The following is a 21,301-nucleotide window of genomic DNA, read 5'->3' on the forward strand; positions in this document are numbered from 1 at the left end:
CCCATGGTACAAGAATAGGGTGCCTGTTTTATCCCATGTTACAAGAGTAGGGTATCTGTGTTATCCCATGGTACAAGAGTAGGGCGTCTGTGTTATCCCATGGTACAAGTGTAGGGTATCTGTGTTATCCCATGGTACAAGTGTAGGGTGCCTGTTTTATCCCATGGTACAAGAGTAGGGTATCTGTATTATCCCACGGTACAAACATAGGTAGTCTATGTCATTTAAAGGAGCAAGAGTGTATCCCTATTATGCTGTAGAACAGGAATATAGAGTCTAGGTCTAGTTAAACCTTTTTTCACTGTCCCTTGAATTAATGTACTAGGTTATGTGGTTTACTTGTGCGTTTATTCTAAATAAGTTTTTTAATGTATTAGATTTGGCTTCACACATATATTTCTTAATTATATGGACTATGAATTAGTTTTCCTACTCTGGCTTTACAATTATCTGAAATAGTTTTTACGTTCCGTTTTCATTACTTTATTTAATTAATTAATTTAATAATTTTACAACCAGATGTTTAGAATCTAATTGAGGGCATGGTCAACAGGACAAGAGTCCCATGTAAAGACCAGCCTAAAATAGATAAATATTCCTTTTTTTTCCCTTTCCCTATTGGGATCTTTGGGATCTTGAAATTGGGATCTTATAATTTTGGCTTCCCTGAAAAATGGTGACGTAAAATTACTCATGAGCAATATACAGGTGAGATTTTAAGATGTTGGAATTGAATAAAAAAGGAATTTTTGCTATTTGCTCATCCCCCTCCCTCCCTTCCCCTCGGTAAATAGTGAACGGTCCGTTAGTTGCACACTGATTTAGTAAGAATCCCTTAACAATAATGCTTTTTGAATTCAAATACCACTCTGTTGCTTGATTGCAGAGTCACTTGTTCAGGATTATATTTATTTTAGCGTCAAATAAATACCAACAGTAAAATAAAGAATACATCACTTCAACAATAACTTAGGGTATTTTGAAATTCCAAGCACCTTGACTGGAAAATTAATATTCTACACAAGATTGAGACAAGCCAGAGCAACAGAGAGTTTAAAACTGAAGTATTTTTAAAAGGTTATTTGTGCTAAGCAAACTTGAAAAATCGTAAAAATGTTTTAGTCGAATAAGAGATTAGGCCTTGCAATAGACCTTTATATTCGTGATGTGACAATGTTTTCCCAATTCAGCGTGACAAACCTCTGGGGGAATGAAGAGCTATTGTTTTGAAACTCGTCGGGATGTCATCTTTATTCCTTTCGTATCCTTTAGGATACTCATGAATTTTTCGAAGAGTAAAAACAAAAGAAAATGAATCCCCTGGAGGTTCGTCACGCTGAATTGGGAAAACATTGTGTTATGGGATGGACCGCTCTCGGTAGAGCTACTCGGGATCTTTATTCCACTTTCTCTTTACTCTGACTAAAACTAATTACATGAGCTCTATTTATACTAACTTCATGACAGGTGTCATTCTACAATCAATATGATATCATCGCTGTGCCTTGATTGGCTAATGGAAATAGTAAATTCCTGAGTGTGATATCTTATTAAGAATAATACGAGTGAAAATCATAGAACTAAACATAACTTAAACCAAGGATAATATGTGAATATATGGTAAATGTATAGAAAGGTCTACGAGGAATAATTATATCATAAGATTTAAAAGAATAGTGGTAAAATAACTAAGCAAAGGGGTAAAAGAGTGTTTAGGGTGTAACCATAGGTGTACATGCTAATGGGAGGAGCTAAGTAGTTTACTTGTAAATTCAAATCTTATATCGATATTTTCAATAACTAATTGATCGTTCTTTATCTTGTTTTCATACGATAAGAAATAGTAATTCAGAAAACTGATGTCTAGCTTAGTCTGTAAAAACATTAATTTTCTCTCTCATAACAATTGTCACACCACGAATGAAGTCTATTTAACCTAGACTGAAAAATATGCGCATGCATTTGTAATACTCCCATTTCGAGTTCGCCTTTTCTCAGTCTTAGCCTCGATTGTGTACAAATGTATTCTTTTCTAATTTTATTAAGTTCCATTGTATAGTAAGGAATGTACGCAATGCGGAACAATACAAGTTGATTAAACTTCCATGGGTTTTGGTTGAATAGCTCAATATTATAAAGACAACCGAGCCTTAGCCTGAGCAAAGAGACCTCGAAACTGAAGTATTTCTTCGTTATGGCAAGAATCCAAAATTCACGACATTTGAGACCCGAATCGACGTTTTGGGAACTTAATATTATATAGTTTAAAATAAAGTCATTTGATTATGCAGCTATTTCAAAAAATGGTTGGCGAGGTCTTGTTGCATGTTGGACGTTGCATACCAAGCTTGAAATGTATTATGGATAATATGTAAATAACATAAGCACAGAAAATATGCCGGAAACAAGTGCACACAATGAACGTCTGGTAGAATTCCATATTTTCTGCCCTGGTTGCATTTACAATTGCCCATTGTGCATTTGGGGCTTGGCAATCAACATGCAATATGCAACAATGATGCAACAAAACCATTACCAGCTATTTTTAGAGTAGCAATATATGAGTATGTTTGATTTATTAGCATGCAATCAAGATGAGCGTAATGTTCTTTAAAATTCCAAGAAACCATGCTCTTTCTTTGGTCCTTACTATATTTGACGGTATGAAAACGAGCAAGGGACTGGGTCCGAGTTTGAAAAACTAATCTAAGATACCGTTTTTGAATCAGTCGGACACCAGACTGTGTTCCTTGATTGCCGACTCATTTAATCGGTGTTAATCTTATTTCAGGCATGCCAAAATATTTGCCAATACCAAAAGTAAGGTAAAGAATGCACAACTTCGACAATAGAATTCAAATACTTTGAAATTCCTCGCAACGTGACTGTAACACGAATTCGAGGCTAACCCTGTACAACAGAAACTCGAGTATTAAGGTTCCAGAAAAAAAATTACGCTGTTAAACGAAAGAGCAGCATGCAACAAGCTAACTGAAGAAGTTTCGCGATGTTGGACGGTGTAGAAAACAAACTCGGATCAGTGTAACACATATATTCAAGCTCATTTGAGAAGTGCCACGTTCAGAAGGAAAGGATTCGAAGTTTATTGCTTTTTTTTCTTCTAGAGATCCGAAAAGCAAATGGACAGATATATGAAACTGATAGTTTAACAAGTTTTAGGCGGAATTCATTTGATTTTAGAGAAAGAAACAACACGCACACTCGCTGATTGAAAGTCGTGAATTTTCAAAACACTTTATATTTAGAGGTATACTGGTCACCAACAGCAATAGTCCCCTTCACGGTTCCCTGCGCCATCTCGAAAGGTAGCCGGGCCTTTGTATCGAAGCGAGACGAACGGTGAGCTTGCAATGATAGGGACCTGTGAATAATTGTCCAAGGTGTTGAAAAAAGGTCTCTATCATTGCAAGCTCACCGTTCGTCTCGCTTCGATGTGAAAGGCACGGCTACCTTTCAAGATGCACAGGGAACCGTGAAAGGCACTATTGTCCAGAATGTATAGGGATAAGTTTGATATTGCAAAGCCCATTTCATATTTCATCCTTTCCGAATCAAAAACAACACCAAAAATAGTGATTTTCGACTGAGATTAATGATACTATTTTTCTTATCCCTAGCTGTGACAGTAATAGATCAATTGATATATAATCAGCGTACAGATATTTGCCACGTGTCATTCACATCGGGTGGCACTGCATTACTAGAGCCATCCGGAACTTCATTGTCGCACGAATAATAAACGACAAATTCGAAACCGTGTGATCGACTTGTGTGACAAGCCAGAGCAGGTAGTCTCATGGGACCCATACAGCATGATGCTCCCCACTCATTGGCCGGAGTATCACCCCATTCACTGCATTTTCCGCTAAGGATTGACGTGTCGTCAGGCAGTGTATCAAACGAACCACAAGCCGCAGGGCGTACTGAGGCTACACCTGCGTTTGTAAAGAACTTTACTACCTCATGTCCAGCGGTGTTGTTTTTGGTCATGATGCTCACTACTCTACCGACAGATACCTTGCGACAATAGAAATGAATCTGGTTGAATCCCATCTTGTTCTTGATATCCAACATGGCGGCACCCATAGGCATGACGTTCACGTCTGTTCTGTTGTATTCTTTGATGACCTCATAGGTTGATGGCTTGTGTTCAGGCAATTTAGTGTTGTTAGACTGGACGACTAACTTCGTGACCACAGTCCATCCACCTGAAAGTCGAAATTAATTTTTTTTTTTAAACAATTAAAATATAGGATAGCCTATAGGATAGTTCTAAAACTAGGAACCAAGTCACACATATATATCCAAAATAGAGGATCTGATACGGACGTTAAAAGTATTTTACCGACGGTACAGATGGTGACAAAGTAATTTATATGCAAAATTCAGGCATTAACGCACGAGTAGAATTGGTCACCCTTTATTAAAGGGTGTCTGTTCATAATAATAGAATTGGTCAACCTCTGGTAAACATGGAAATTTATCAATTGCAAACACACCACACATCACACTGTCATGGTTACCGGAAATCTATCGATCTCGTGTGCTTCGATTTGATCTGGGTAAGTCACAATGTTAAATAATCATTGCAAAATAATTATTCGACTCTTACGTGATGCGCCGTTTTCAAGTCTCTAAGACGCATCTATCCATCGATCTCGTGCACTTTAAAATGATCTGTGTATTTAGTTACAATGTCAAAAGTGCCCTCCCTCCCCATCTGTTACCTCCATTGGTTGTCATGTCGCAAAGAACTTGGATCGGTGTTCCAGTTTTTGGTGGATCTAACCAATATTCCCTAGAACCTTTAGAATAGCCACCTTTCAAGATATGCAAACATGACTTAGCAGGATTTTCCAAAGTACCATCTAAAGAGTAAAATGTGGACGACAAATGTTTGTTACTCATCAAAATGCATGGAAGGATGGATAGATGGATGCATGGATGCATGGATGCATGGATGCATGGATGCATGGATGCATGGATGCATGGATGCATGGATGCATGGATGCATGGATGCATGGATGCATGGATGCATGGATGCATGGATGCATGATGCATGGATGCATGGATGCATGGATGCATGGATGCATGGATGCATGGATGCATGGATGCATGGATGCATGGATGCATGGATGCATGGATGCATGGATGCATGGATGCATGGATGCATGGATGCATGGATGCATGGATGCATGGATGCATGGATGCATGGATGCATGGATGCATGGATGCATGGATGCATGGATGCATGGATGCATGGATGCATGGATGCATGGATGCATGGATGCATGGATGCATGGATGCATGGATGCATGGATGCATGGATGCATGGATGCATGGATGCATGGATGCATGGATGCATGGATGCATGGATGCATGGATGCATGGATGCATGGATGCATGGATGCATGCATGGAAAAATTGATGCATGGATGCATGGATGGATGATGATTTGATTTCTGAATGGTAAAGCAAATTGGAATATATCTTAAAATCAACATTACATACCCAGAGGAATACAGCGAAAAGAGCCTATTGCATTCTCGCATTTTGCGTAGATGGAACAGTTATGTGTTCCTGCTGTACATTCATCGATATCTGCAGTTAAATAAGCAAAGGACTTGCAACTTACTTTTTTAAAAGAGAGCTGCTATGGACAAATTCCCGACTCATATAAAAGTGAAAACTATATAGGACCAGGGGTTTTAATAGAAATACAACAATGTCGATGGCAAGTAATGTTTACTTAATTCTAAAAAGAATAAAAGACCTTATCTGGGCCTTACACTCTCTTGCTGATTATCACAGCAGCCCTTCCCTCATTTAGAATGAGGTTTTTCAAAAATAAAGACTCTGATAATAAGATAATGGGCGTTTTTGGCTTTTGATAGATACTTCGAGCTTTCTTAGTTTCCTCTTTTCTCTTTGTCTCACTCTGCCTCTCTTTCACTTACTAGCTAGCTCACTAACTTTTTCAACTTTTTCGTATTCTTATGCTAACCAACCAACCACCAACTCACTCAAAATTATTGCCATACTCGAACTACATAAAGTCAATTACGTTCTTAATTATGAAATCTTACTGATTCCTTACTTACTCGAGCCACGACCTCCCACACAACAGCCGACGCGTTTTGAACCATAAATAATGGAGCGGAATGGTTTGGAAACCTATTGTTATTCTCTACTTTCACATCCCCATAATGCCTTGCGTTTTTGGGGGGTAACCAATCAAAAAACTGTCCCAAATTGAAAGGTTTTTTAACTGAATTTATACTATACCTGCTTTTATCTGTACAATACTGATTATCAGTTTATTCCAAGTTATTTTTGCGTGTACAGATCATCAAGAGTTTTGGTCTTACAGAAAATGTATTGACTTACGAAAAAATGTTTAAAATTTACCTTAAACGTCTTCAATCTTTTTCTGTTTTTTACTTCTTCATTTTATCTTCAAATACCAAACAAGGTATTTTCAACTTTGTCTGATCAGCCTTCAGCAAAATAAGTGAGTTTTTACCCTCTGGTTACCCCCCAAAGGCGCAAAGGATTATGGCGGGATGTGAAAGTAGAGAATAGATATTTGTTGAGAAAGAAAAGTTGCTCCGTATGTTTATAGTATTCGGGAATATAGAAGTTTCTTTTCTTAAAAAACGGCTTAAGATAATATTTGTTGATTAATCCTATATGATTAAGATTAATTGTTTATTAAAAAAAGAAGGAGATCGCTCTTTTTAACATAACTGTATCTGCGCTGAAATATTTATCCGCTTAGTTTGTGATCATAGAATGAAAGTTTTCATTTTCAAAATTTTCACACATGAAAATAATAAGGAAACCAATATTTGTTTTAACCATATTTGCATTACTTTATTGCGCACGGTCAGTATCACGTGATGGTACGGTTCATCCTCAAACACGAAACAATACCTTTATTCTATGGGGTTTTCCTACCATTCCGCTCTATTAACTATGACTGAACTAGTGAGCTTACCTTTTAGCCAGGGTTACTCTACGTCAATCATGCAATCATCCCAAAATACTAAATGAATTCAATAATATTCCAATTAGCTAGCAATAATCCTAACCTGTTTCACACTGTGTACCCGTAAAGCCACTTGGACATGCGCAAGTGTATCCTCCCTCGTATGTGAACTTTGCTTGGCACGTGCTTTTGCTAGGACAAGTGTGGTCCTTACAATCGTTCTAGCAAAAAAAAAAAAAAAAAAGTCCAAAGTTTAAAGAAGTTAGGTGGAAAGTAGCGTACAGGGGAGGTACGTGAGGACGAGGATGATGATGATGATGATGATGATAAGCTATTTAGTTACCTTCGTGCCTCTATAGACATGTCCGTGGCTCGGTATTAAGTCTTCAGGATGCTGGAATTCATCAGAATCATTGATCTCACACGTTCCACTACTCTGATGGAAGTTATAAGACAAACACTGCTTGTCGCTGAGGTAACACGTGATTCTACACATGGACTGTGAAGAGACAGTCAGAGTCCGGATGGCGTGATTACGAAGATAGCTGCCAGACTTCTCTGGAAGTAGGCTCATGGTTTTACATACCGTTGCTACTACACCTATAAAACAAACAGTCGTATATCATTCCAGTCATATCCAATCCATTTCAGTCATATCCAATCCATTCCAGTCGTATCCAAATCATTCCAGTCACATCCAATCCATTCCAGTCACATCCAATCCATTCCAGTCACATGCAATCCATTCCAGTCACATGCAATCCATCCCAGTCACAGCCAATCCATCCCAGTCACATCCAATCCATTGCAGTCACATCCAATCCATTGCAGTCACATCCAATCCATCCCAGTCACATCCAATCCATTGCAGTCACATCCAATCCATTGCAGTCACATCCAATCCATTGCAGTCACATCCAATCCATTGCAGTCACATCCAATCCATTCCAGTCACATCCAATCCATTCCAGTCACATCCAATCCATTCCAGTCACATCCAGTCCACACCAGTCACATCTAACAAATTGATCCCAGTCATATAAATAAATTTCAGTTACATCCAACAGTCCAATTCATGCACTTCTGATTAATCTGTTAAAATCTTTTTTACGCGTCTAACATGTAAAACATGGAAGGAGACGGAATAAAAAAAATTCTTTTTTTATTTTTTATTTTTTTATTTAAACATATTTTATCGAAACATTAACCCCAAGAGCGTAACGCTCATCGAGGGGGTCTATGTCAAAAAAAAAGGTTCTGCCTGAACAATTATGTATCGGCAAAAATGAACCAGTGTCGCACGTCGCTCTTTCATAAAGTAAGCTCCCCATAGTGTTTCCGCTTTGAATAAAAACCTCTTAAGACCTCTTATTGCAAAGTGCTTTGTCATAGATCCGATTAAAAGGACCGAAAAATATTTGGAAGAATGTTCTCAAATCAATGCCAAAATTTTAGCGAATAACACTGTGTATTAGTACCGCTGGATTTGATTCCTACATACTCATGTATTTGAATTTAGACTTGTTAATAAATCCGCTATTCATAAGTGCCACCAAGAAAGCATTGGCGCCATATGTAAATTCCGGGTTGGGCTATTTTTAGTAACCGAATGCAGTATTAATTTTGCCATACCCCACTGCCGTGTGCCATCATCAACTTGCGCGCGGGCACTCTTTCCGTTTATTGTTTTGATCACTAAAAACGAAACGGAAAGAGCGCACACGTGCGCAAGTCGATTACGCACGGGAGTAGGGTAAGGCGAAATTTAAACTGCTTCCAGTTACTAATGAATAGCCCAACCGGGAACCTAAATGGCGCGCGCCACAATAAGAAGTTTCTCTCTCTTATTTATGTTCTCTTGATGCCGCTCTTAAAAGTTTGTGGGATTTCGAAAGCATTTATAATGTCACAAGTCGGGCCTATTTTACGTCACGGATGTCGAGGACGTTTGGAAACTACTAGTACTACTATTTTTGAAAAATAAACGTTAACGTTACAGGTAAACATGAAAAATAAACCGTAAAACCCGTTTAATCAAAAATCAACTTCTAAGTTCTAATTCCATCTTTGGGCTTTCACTTAGTTTGGAGCCTAGCTCTGTTGTGATTGTCCCACGCTGTGATACAACAGCGAAAAGCTTTGTAGATTTAATCACAGTCAAAAATCAAACCAAGGTATTCTTTCGCCCCGGCATGGTTGGTCGTTGTTGGGTTTCTTTGTGAAGATTCCTAAGTAAACTCGTAGAGGGGCTGAACTTTCAAAATAGATTAAAATCAACAAGATTTCAGCTGCCGTTATTCTAGCCGGAACCTTTTTTTTTTTTTTGCCGCGGATGAGTAAATAATTGAGACGGAGCGGAATGAGGGAGAAAAAGAAGGGGAAATAAGGACCGAAACATACACACTTATTTATTGAACTTATAGATTTCATGAATGTCGTTATTGAAGGTTTATTATTATTTTTATTTTTTATTTTTTTTTATTGAAAGTTTTTGGAATTTTAAAGTTAACTGGTAAAAATATTCAGCCCTAATTTAGACTAAACCCGTTTAATCAGTAAAGAAACTAGCCAACGTATTGAGAAGAGAAGAAATAAACGCATAGTAACACGATTTTTCCTAAAAAAAAGTTTTTTAATTACCGCTATTGTGAATTTTCTCACTTTCTGATTGGTCTAGAGCCGGGGGAAATAGGAGGACATAACCATAAATTACTTCGGTAAATCTCGCGCGCGCTTGAAACCCTGTTTTTCCTTCAAATTTTACCCTTTGTTTTATAGAAAAACTTTTGATTTTTTGTGGTTAAAAAAACCACAATTTCCTCCAGTTTTCCTTGGCATGTCCTCTTTTTTGCCAATTTTTTCGTCATCTAGCCGTCAAACATATGTTGTGGACTCCCTTGGCTATGCCTCGTAAGTCCATAACATTTTGACGGCTAGATGACGAAAATCATATAAATATATAAATAAATATAAATATAACCCAAAAGAAAGAATATGGCCGTACGATTGATTGAACGAACAATGCCCAGAACGAAGGAACGAATGAACTCAGAACGAATAAACGAATGGAATGTATTTTTAATTTTCTTTAGCTTAATTATCTTAAGACTATGATTGCTTTTGATCGATATTTGAAAACAAATGGAACCTCCTGCCGTAAGGATAATGACAACTTTGTGTTTTTGAGCGAAAAACAAATTACTCTGTCCCGTTGTTAGGTTTATGTGTAAATGTTATTTTCGGCTAAGTTAATTATCTCTCATCAACTCTAATTCAAACTAGTTAGAATACATGGACTGTATAGCGGCTGCCAAAGGTGCTTTCGCATGCTTTCATTTCTTTCCTGTTTGAGCTGCGTCAATGATGCATGTACTTGCAGTGGTGATATAAAGCATTTCTTTTAGAAAAAAACGTCGTACCAACGAACGAAACAGCTAAATTATTTCTTTTAACTAAGTATCTGACGACAATATAGGTGTTTTCGATCACAACATTTGAAAATAACACCATCTGCCAACTAATCACCGCCTTTCGTGTTTGAGCTCATAAAAATAAATAGAATCAGGTGAAATAGCATAATTCATGCAGAGGAGTTCAAAACGTTTTAACTCGTTCCATTATACCTACCGTGATAAACATAATACGTACTGAAAATTATTTAATTCGTTCGTCGCTTTATCTTCGTAAAGTTTTCTGTCCTAGAGACTGAGTATATGGAAATGTTTTTGAAAATTTGCGTGTTCGGCGCTCGGCAAATATTTGCAAATTTAAACAAGCTAAAAAAAACTTTTACCTTATTTTCTCACTCTTTCCTACCATTTTTATTATTCAAAGTAAAACCAAAAGCATTAAAAAAGTCATTTTCTTTGCTATTTTCCTCTTTCCTACCCTCTTTGTTATTTAAACTTTCACTTTTTTCTAATAAAATTCAAATTTTTCTTGAAGTCTTCTCATTTGCTATTCCCTCTGTCCTTCCCTCATTAATTATTCAATATTTTACTATTTTTCGAAATAAAACGGAAAATAAATAAAGGCTGTTTTCGTTACCTCTTTCGTTTCCTCTTTCCTGCCCTCTTCATTATTCAATATTTTGCTTTTTTCGAAATAAAAACAACAAAAATATCGGGGGAAATGTAGTGTGTGTGTTTGTGAGTGAAAAGTGTCCCCAATTAGTGCTAAATCGTTCTTTTAAAAATAAAAAAATTGAATTTAAAGCATTTGGGAAATTTTGTCAAGTCTGAATCATAAAAAATAAAATATTTAGCAGATTTTATAACAGTATTCGAATCAAGGACAAAAATCTTTTAACTTATTGAAAAATTGTGCCTTAGATCTAAAGCCTTGAGGTGATATAATGATAACGGTTAAGAGTATCGATAAAAAACCAGGAAAACACATGCAATATGCAATTCTTGGTTTTCACCTACGTCATCATGAATTTCAAAAGCGTAAATTCGTATTATAATGAAATAAAAGTTTCATAATCTTGTAAAACGGTCAAAACTACATATTCTGGCCAAATTTTGAGGCTGCAAAGCATTTCGTTGCGGAACTAGAGGCGAGTAAACATGACGCAATTTTTGGTTAAAATGTATGGAGCGGTCATCTTGGTGTTCCAAGTTGGTACACCATCATGGCGGACGAAATTTCAAAGGCTTAAGATGATGGAATTTTTAATATTTTTTACTGCATTTCACTTAAATATACCTTAAAGGAAAAAGGGAAAATCTAAGGGAAAATCTTTTAAGTAGAGTAAATTATTTTACTATTTTGATCGCTATTTAGGTAGACGTGACGGCATTGCGTGACACAAACTCACCCTTCATAACTCGTGAACCAAACATCGAAATGACTCGAAATGTTTTCTTGTGACTTATAACACTGATTTCTAAAACATACTCGAGAAATGCCTTTATACGATCTATAGTTTAGATTTTGATGTTTTGATGACGTCATGTGAAAACCGCGGCAATATAATAAAAACTTGCTCCACGAAGTTAAACAAACAACCATTTTAAAAGCTGAAAATGCTTTTATCGCATCCAGGTGTTATAGATAACGTTCAATAAAACGTTTCTCTGGATAGAAATAATATTATCAAAAAAATAAAATGAAATTTGACCTGACGTTTCTATGGGTATAATTGGTCCTCTTCGGCGGGAAATTGTAGAGAATAAAATGAAGTCAAGATCCATTTGAAATGATTTGAATCTATAAGATTTATGTATATAAAGAATCGAAGAGGTTACGAACTTACCCGAGTTTTGTAGCAATACGATGATAGACAAATACTTCAGAAAACTTGAAATGATTGGTTCAACATTCTTCATGGCCACGCTTTCATTCGTTTCCGTCTCGAGAACACTGGGCTATCGTTTTGTAAGGCGCCTGAGTCGATGGTAAATAACTTCAAAGGCCAGTTAAGTCCAGTCCTTTAAAATGCGAAGTATTTATGTCTGTTCATTAGCAACGATAATTTTTAGAAACATAAATTTTAATGAGTTGAATGTACGTAATAAAGAGGTATGTAAACTATAACTATATTGATTCGGATTGTTGAGCCATGAATGATATTTTAAAAAAAGAAAAAAGAAAAAGAAAAAGAAAAGAAAGAAAGAAAAAAGAAAAAAAATCACACACACACTTTCTCGTAAATCCGAGTTCTTTTTTACTAAATAGACTCAGTTCTATTTATAGCGATTTTTTTTTTACAAGACACTAGTTCTAGTTGGATCTGAAAACAAATCACATTCATGAAAAGATCAATAATTAATAGTCGAATAAAAGGGAGGGAAAATACTGAAGGAAAATTATGTTCAAAATACTAAATTATTCACGAAAGTCATAGCCTGCGGCTATTGAATTAAGATGTCGTGTGAATTTCCCATTGCTCTCTACTGTTGGTTGAATGCTTGTATCAGTAGCCACTCTTTCGATAAACAGTTGTGACAACGAAAGCGGAACCACTAGTTTAAAGGGCTTATTTGGGACTCTAGTCTATTTTTATTCTTTTCCTTAGCTAATTTTTGCCCCATAGACATTCAAATCTCCTGAGAATTGGAACCCATTGTTTTGTCCCCAGAACTGAACTACATTCCAAAGTGCTCGGCAAGGGGTCTATATAACGACTCTCCGTCGTGACGTGCCTGGCTACAACAGCGGGTTGCTTCCCATGTCCAACAAACATGACGACCGGAATATTGTAATACATGCTTTTTCAAAAAACGTGTCCTAGGTTTTGCTATGCTTACTAAGCCCAAAATATACTGTGGTTTATATGTAATGCCAGCAAAGAAGGAAATATTCCGGATAAGCGTACAGACAATGTTTGATAAGGTTAATTCCATATTGTCGTGACCTTTCGATGATTGTATTGCCATCGACCATAGTGCCTTTCGGGCTTGGTCAGTGCAACATTATGCAGCAAGCGATAAATGAAACTTAACCAGACTTGAAATCATCTATTCCGAAGGCTATTCTTTAAATGAAACATTTTAGGTGACTCGTCTCTAATCTAATATTTATTTACTTTATCTTTGTTAGGGTAATTATGCGAAATTTTCAGACCCGCTGATATTGTCAAATCTCAGAGTGGATAAAAGTTGGCCGTTTTCTCAAGGTTGTGTGCGCATTTAATAAAAAACTAAACGGGCCACGATATTGCTATGAAATTTTTTTCGATAATGAATTCATAGAATCGATTATTCTCCTCTTTAAAAATAAAATTGTCTTTTCAATTACTGAATCTGCGCTTTTCAGTTTTGTGGCCCGTCAAGTTGGATACGCACGCAACCTTGAGAAAACGGTCTATTGTTTTTCTCCATATCCGGACTTTTAATTGTTCGCATGCTCAATGTAGTTGTTTTTCTTTTTTAGCTTTGATTGAGGCCGCATAGTCAGAGAGTTTATTCAAACGGGAAAATGGTAAAAATATTGAAAATGGTCTTCACTTTCCTTCTTCATAAGGTGATCGGTCAGATGAAAGTAGTTACCAAAATTAGATACTTGTTTTTACTTTTGTAAAGTAAATTAAAAGGGTTTATAGCCTTTATCCTTATCATGAAACTTAAGAAATCTTAAGAAGCGGAATTAAATTTTTTTTCTTTGAAAGAAAAATATCATTTTCAAGTCCATAATAATTTAAATGTTAACCATGAATGGAAGCTAAACTGCCATAAATTCGGCGTTAGACAAAATGGCGACCATGACGTTACATGCTCCCCAAGGATTAGCGTTGATTAGGGCACACAGTTAATACTACATTGAAATCATTCTAAAACAGAAAGGGGATAATTTAATTAAAAAGATTATCATATGACCCGTAACTGCCCGGGCGCGCGCTCTTAAAAAAACCTTCGGGAAAATGGCGTGAGCAGGGCCGTACAAATCCGTACGGCCTTGCTCGAAACCTGCGATCGTATTAGCATAATTTGCAACTTTTAACATATCTTTTTTATTTAGAGTCATATGATAAAATGCTTATTGACTGAGTTGGGTCGGGCCGTACGGGAAAATATTTGGCTCTCGGTCGTTTGTACGGACCTTCGTACAGCATCACCTCGAACCAAATATTTTCCCGTACGGCCCTCCAACTCAGTCAATAAGTACGTAATATTTTTCCAACTATCCTTGGTGGTATTCAACACATGAGCATAAAATAATTTTCGGAAAATTATTTTATAATATTACGCCATCCATAATCACCGTATTTGAACAAACGGAATGAATCACTCAGTTTATAATGCACTCTACAATATTACTCGATTCTGATTGTACAAGAGAAGTACAATTAAATCCCAAATTGTACTCTGTAGAGTCCCAATTTTTGCTCAATTTGTTTTGAGTGTATTATAAACAAAAAATCGCACACTCTCTTCGTACAATTCTGAACTTATAGATACTCGTGAAGTTTTGAAACTCCCCTAAAGGCTTGTCTCATTTTGAAAACTTTCAAAACATCACTCGTGCCTATAAATTCTGAATTGTACTCAAGATCGTGCGATTTCCTATACAAATGTAGACACCCAGAAAGACACAATCTCTACCAAACAATGTGAAAAGATGGACATAGAATGGCAGAGTATGTTCTACGATTCTTTGTAAGTAGTGTTCTCCTTAAACCACTCTTAGTCATGCACTGAATAGTGCATGTCTACCCTGTACGAAACAAGAGATTCGTATGTAACAAACTAGGTTTAAAAATATATGTGTCCAAGTATTCTTTATATACATTTATCAAAATAGACCGTTTTCTCAAGGTTGCGTGCGCATCCAACGTGACGGGCCACACAGTTGGCAGTTTTAGGCCCCGTCCACACGTATCCGGAAATTTTTGTATCCGCAAATTTTTTTTTGCGGATGCGACAATGTTCGCGTCCACATGCAGTATTCGAATCGTTTTCACTGTCCACACGTATCCGCAAATTTCATGATCCGCCCTGATGCACGCTAGTGCCTAGTCCCTTTGACGGATAGTTTTTTTTATTGAGCATGCGCAAAATCGTGTTTACGTCATCGTATTCGAAAATTTCCGGGTACGGATACAAAAATTTCCGGACACGTGTGGACGCAACCCGCATCCGCAATACGCAATATCCGGATACGCGTGAACGGGGCCTTATATTTAAAGAGGAGAATAATTGATTTTTATGAACTCTTATGGAAACAAATTTCATAACAATACATAATAATACTTGTATTCTGGCATCGTGGCCCGTCCTTAAATTTGCATGCGCACGCAACGTTGATAAAATGGTCTGTATTTGGTATAACCCACGCGTGTTTGAGAACCAAAATGAAAACATTGTATTTAATTTGAATTCAAAACTAGTTTGCATCAATATATTTGACCGACTAGTTGGATTTGACTACACCAATTAGTCGTCTTTCCCTCATGGCCTGAGTGAATACTACTTATTCGTGGTGTGACAATGTTTGTCAATTCAGCGTGACAAACATCTAGAGGATTCATTTTCTTTTGTTTTTATTCTTTGAAAAATTATTGAGATCCCAAAGGATACGAAAGGAATAACGGTGATATCCCGACGAATTTCAAAAAAATAACTGTTTATTTCCATAGAAGTTTGTCACGTTCAATTAGGAAACAATTGTCACACCACTAATAAAGTCTTTAGCCCACTCGAGCTCGAGGACTAATTGCTAACTACGTTATTTTCATTAGTCCTTATGATCATTAAGACATGTGATTTATGCAATTGATGGGTTGCAAGCATTCCCAGGAGAATCAAAAGACAAAAACATGGCGGGCATTGTGGTGCCTTTAACAATGGACGCTAATGAGAAATATTTTGTTAAATGGCACCAACATTGCCGCGATGACGTAACGTGCAATCGAAGAATTGAAAAAAAACCTGACACGGCTGAAAATCATAAAAATCCAGCATTTATGTATTCAAACCGAAACGTTTACATCTATAAATATGTATATAAATATATAAATCGAGTACAATTCATTTTAATTCAGTGCTTTACGGCTGCGTGTTGTAATTATCAAAAAGTATGCAAGTATTAAGATCTGTCACAATGCAGTAATATAGGTTACAGTCTAGTGAATATTAAGCCTCGAAGTTTGTGCTAGTTCATGAAAGTTTTGTTGGGTGATAAAGTTTGGGTTGTGAGATAAAGTTTTCATGGTGCGAGGATACCTTTCAAAGCAACTGGGTATCGATAGCATTATCAATATCTAGATTGGGAGCAGTCCCTCTATTTCCCTTGGTCACTGTCCGTCTTTCTGTCCGTGTCGATTATCCGGGAAGATTGGTTACGAGTCAAAAGTCCTTGGGGTAGGGGGCTGGGTCTTCCGTCCTTCCCTTCCCATAAAATGGATTTTTATGATTTTCAGCCGTTTCGGCTATTCCAGCTGCTTCAGCTCTCTCAGCCTTTTCAGCCATCGTTTTAGTTTCAGCTAGCTCTTTACCGCGACCCGTACGTGAAAATTATTAATGTTCTAGCTACGAGGCGCATAGCATGAAATTTCCGACCAAATAGGATCGAACATTGCTAGACCTGGGCAGCTGTTATTGTAATATCCATGTGACTATGATTAAGGATTTGGCGTACTGCAGAAAACATAAAATATATACTGTTTGGCTCGACAGTTATTTGAAAAGGTAACGGTCTCGATACAAAAACGTATTCCAATGATCCTTCAACGCTTATTTTAAAAGTCTTCCCTTCGCAAGAGTTAGCAACTTCGTAAACAACACTTATTTTACTCGAGTGTTGCCTTGTAATTTGAAACAAACATCCACCGTGTAAATCCTTGATTTTGCTTTCGGTCCCAAACATTGGAGACGATACGAACTCCCTCATTCTTGCTGTTTTCAAGACACGAGGTTTCCCATTTTCACTCGGAGCTTTATTTTTATCACAGATGCAGAGTTTCAAGTCGACGCTCTTATCATCGCAATTTTTGAATTTGTTATACAACGTCTGCCTTTCATAGGACTTTAGACTTAGGGTTTTACCGTTGAATTCCACAGCAGCCCTGGTGATTTCGTCTTCTTTTAAACCTACTTCTTTAGCATCAATATGGAGGTCCATGGTTGTCATGGTACCACTTGTACTTTGTATGATATTGCGGAAAGACGTGCCGACATAGCGGACGCAGTTGCCAAAACCCTTAACTGGGTTAGGCTTTGATGTGTTAATTCCTTATTAAGAAAGAAGAGAAAATGACGTGCTGTAATATTTTATAATGTACCAATAGACAGAGCAGGGCAGGGCAGGGCAGAGCAGGGCAGAGCAGGGTAGAGCAGGGTAGAGCAGAGCAGGACAGAGCAGGACAGAGCAGGGCAGGACAGAGCAGGGCAGGGCAGGGCAGGGCAGGGCAGGGCAGGGCAGGGCAGGGCAGGGCAGGGCAGGGCAGGGCAGGGCAGGGCAGGGCAGGGCAGGGCAGGGCAGGGCAAGCAAGGCAAAACCGAGCAGATCAGAGTAGAGCGCAGAGTAGAGGAGAGTAGAGTAGAGCGCAGAGTAGAGGAGAGTAGAGTAGAAGAGAAGATCGTAAAGAAAGCCCTTACCTTTAAAATACTGTTCTTGGATAATATTATTAAGAGTTCCTAATGCAAACTCCGCCATCCATCGGTGAGTATTCGAGTTATCCAGCACTTTCGAATCGGATCCTTCACACTGGCACCGAGCAAGAGGCATTAATGGCAGGTCCCCACATGCTCGATTGGCTGGGATTTTCGAGAAAATACCATTGACTTTATGGTCAGTTGAAAACTTTGTTTTCTCGTCGTGTAAAGACATTAAAGCTTTGTTTATGTCAAGGGTTGTTAAGATGCGTTTTTGGTTTGCGACCAATGCTTCCATTCGTTGTTTTCCCAGTAAACCTGCGACGTAGTGCGGTACTATCATGAAGAGAAGGGGATGATAAAGTTCACGTTTGCCTTCCTCAGTTTGTCCGTAAGGTGTTCGTGTGTGACCGTGGTCAGAAAGAATGATTGTCAAGGAATTTGGGTCCCTGAAAATCAAATCATAATGGTTAGCGATTACTTTGGAACTGCGTGGGTGGGTTGAATACAACATGTGAATTAGAAGGAAACTTAAGCACCATGTAAAAAAGTTTGTAACAATACTAAGGAATTTCTTAGTTAAGATTTGGCTCAATACACGCAGTGCGCGCGTGAGTATAGTAAATAAATTAAACATGCGCGTTATAAATATTAAAGTTGTATAATAATATTTTTACATCTATTCATAAGTACGGGAATAAAATTTTGTTTATAGAATGAGGTGATTTAGTTGTCTTCAGTCATGTCCTGGCATGTCATGTCCTTTGATTTGATCTGATCTGATCTGATCTGATCTGATCTGATCTGATCTGATCTGATCTGATCTCCTCTCCTCTCCTCTCCTCTCCTCTCCTCTCCTCTCCTCTCCTCTCCTCTCCTCTCCTCTCCTCTCCTCTCCTCTCCTCTCCTCTCCTCTCCTCTCCTCTCCTCTCCTCTCCTAATAACTCTGATAATGACGAATTTTGGAAAATTTTAAATTCTGCGAATGAGGAGTATAAAGAAGAAAACATTCCTCCAATTACCGAACAGCAATGGATAAATCATTTCACTTCGCTCCATTCTAGGAAGCAAAATTCTTCATTACAGGATTCTTTAGTCGAGTCTTTGCAACAAATGGAGCAAGAGAATGATCAGGCAATCAACCAAGATCTTAATTGTCCCATTCAAAATTCAGAAATCGAATCTGCTATTAAATTACTTAAAAACAACAAAGCTGCTGTATCTGATAAAATACGAAACGAAATGATTCGACATAGCTTTCACGTTATGCTTACGGTTTATAATAAACTTTTTAATTTGATTTTGCAATCTGGAATTTATCCAGATTCGTGGTGTGTTGGTTCTCTAACCATGGCACAGAATGCCTACTGTTTTAGGGACATGCACTTACAGTTCAGATTCTCACGTACATTTCAATGGGTGGGCATAAATTTGAATGATAATAGAATTCCTCAAGTTCTGATTGGTGAATGCATCCGAGCAAAGCGGGGAGCGGGAAGCTGCGAAGCGTTACCCTCGAACGAAGTGTGAGACTGACAAAAACCGCCTCTATTGTCTTTATAATCCGTGTTTGACAAGTAACCTCCACGCATGTAAACAAACTAATATCTAGTCTTTTTACCAAACTTTTTTGACCAGCATAGGAATTTAGTTTACAAATTGAAACTTACGGCTCTTTTGCAAGCTAACCGACAAATAAACTCAATACAGTAACTCATATGCTAGTTTAAAGGAAGGATTTAAAACCTAAAGCGGGATTAACTAATCGGTTAAATCTGGCGGCCAAAGACAGAAAACTCTGTTTTCTCTTGTCGTTTATTAAAAAAATTGTTTGCTATCAAAAACCGTTTAATGAAAATGAAAAACTGTTTGAGTAAATCGCTTATAAACAGAAAGTGTCGCGTACTTCTTGTTACCGGTAAATTTTTATTCCTGTTTTCGATTCAAAGCTTTTCTTTTATAAATTAAGAGTCAAGGAGACGCTTAATACGCAGTTAGCCTTTATGGAGCTGCCGATCTTCACCTTTCTTGAATGAGCGATATGAAAACCTATTAGTAGATTCGATAGCATATATAGCATATGAGTCATGACAATTACTCATTTGGTGGCTCCTAAAAGTCAAAGTTTGAATGAACTAGGAGGTTTGTCCGATGAAAAAAACACACAAGACAGTGTTTATTCATTCAATTTGGAGACAAAAGAGCTAAATGATAAATAGATAGATATAACTAGCTAAAAACTAGTGTGAGCTGCGTCGGTGTTTCTAATGAAACAGAATGATGAAAAGGTAAATTATACACCGTGAAAAGATGAAAAAACTTACTAAAAGTAAAAGTTTTTTTTATCTTTTCATGGTGTATAATTTACCTTTTCATCTTTACTAAATGCTAAATAACTTAGGCGAGAAATGAAAAATGACTTAATCCATAAACAATAGAGGTTATGTTTTTGATGCTGCCGAGAGTCCCGCGGACAGCTGCAAGTACTTCGGGAATCCCGCTCAACCCAGGCGCAAAGACCACACATTTTTCTAACTTTAAAAACCTCAAGTATAATTTCAACGGATAGTCCGTGTAAAGGGTGCAAAATGTTCTTTAGACATTAAAGTTTGTTTTACACCTTTTGGCCATCGACCAACTCACTTGGAAAACAAAATATTTCAACATCAAGATGTACGACCTCTATGTTTCCATACTTAAATGTTTAAAAAGTCCTTCTTTTTCTTGTTAAAATCCTCAAAAAAAGTTTTATCGTTTAATTTTTTTGATTTTACCCAACGACGAGATTATATTTCTACTTTCATTTGCACCCTTTGGCCATGTAAAAAACTTAAGAAGAAGATACAAAATTACTGGTTTTCAGAGTCTACTTGAGCCATTTTTAGCCATTTCTCTTGTAATTTTACTCTGTAAACGAGTCACAGTCAAGTGAACATGATTTGAACCGCGCGTCAAAACAATAGAAATGTCCCGGATGTGTCCGCCCATTCTGTGCCATGCCATTTTCAAAAGTGGTGATAGAACTGATACAAGTAATTATAGAGGAATTTGTGTTTCGAGTTGTTTGGGAAAACTCTTTTCCGTTATTCTAAATCAAAGACTACTAAATTTTATGCAACAGAACAATATTTTGCACAATTCTCAAATTGGCTTTATGCCAAACTTCCGAACTTCAGATCATATTTTTACTTTGCGTTCTTTAATCGATCAACAAGTTATTAACAAAAAGAAAGGAAGAATTTATGCCTGTTTCATT

At 37.2% G+C, this 21,301-nt stretch overlaps 2 protein-coding genes across 4 annotated transcripts in view; both read right to left on the reverse strand.

The window, feature by feature from the left end:
- Window positions 1-326: 326 nt before the first annotated feature.
- On the reverse strand, window positions 327-12,431 carry LOC116304216 (uncharacterized). 3 transcript variants are annotated; one of them, XM_089040104.1, is made up of 6 exons: window positions 12,267-12,431; window positions 7,353-7,609; window positions 7,113-7,230; window positions 5,533-5,622; window positions 4,749-4,841; window positions 327-4,229 (listed from the first exon to the last, which is right to left on the reverse strand). In XM_089040104.1, the coding sequence occupies exons 1-6, from the start codon at window positions 12,337-12,339 to the stop codon at window positions 3,670-3,672; spliced, it is 1,191 nt and encodes a 396-aa protein (XP_088896230.1). In that variant the 5' UTR covers window positions 12,340-12,431; the 3' UTR covers window positions 327-3,669. The 3 variants fall into 3 exon arrangements, with proteins under 3 accessions (XP_088896230.1, XP_088896229.1, XP_088896231.1); XM_089040103.1 differs by having other exon boundaries at window positions 4,749-4,889; XM_089040105.1 differs by lacking the exon at window positions 5,533-5,622 and having other exon boundaries at window positions 4,749-4,889.
- A 1,846-nt stretch (window positions 12,432-14,277) lies between these two features.
- Window positions 14,278-21,301, reverse strand: part of LOC116304219 (uncharacterized) — a 35,011-nt gene continuing 27,987 nt past the window's right edge. Inside the window, exons 7-8 of the mRNA XM_089040081.1 lie at window positions 18,049-18,494; window positions 14,278-17,682 (exon numbers count right to left, since the gene is read on the reverse strand). Of these exons, the coding sequence (XP_088896207.1) occupies window positions 17,030-17,682; window positions 18,049-18,494 (1,099 nt within the window). The 3' untranslated portion in view covers window positions 14,278-17,029. The remainder of the gene's footprint in view (window positions 17,683-18,048; window positions 18,495-21,301) is intronic.

The sequence above is a fragment of the Actinia tenebrosa genome, unplaced genomic scaffold (assembly GCF_029948245.1).
Source record: "Actinia tenebrosa isolate PJP-AT-01 unplaced genomic scaffold, QUT_ActTen_1.0 PGA_scaffold7__59_contigs__length_16204524, whole genome shotgun sequence".
Lineage (NCBI taxonomy): Eukaryota > Metazoa > Cnidaria > Anthozoa > Actiniaria > Actiniidae > Actinia > Actinia tenebrosa.

Bases quoted from the DNA above. Each gene is read 5' to 3' on its own strand.
- LOC116304216 (XM_089040103.1), bottom strand. From the start codon at position 12,339: ATGAAGAATGTTGAACCAATCATTTCAAGTTTTCTGAAGTATTTGTCT. The intron at 7,610-12,266 runs GTAAGTTCGTAA...TTTGTTTTATAG, and splicing joins CGTATTGCTACAAAACTCGG to GTGTAGTAGCAACGGTATGT. The intron at 5,623-7,112 runs GTTAGGATTATT...ATTTAACTGCAG, and splicing joins GGGTACACAGTGTGAAACAG to ATATCGATGAATGTACAGCA.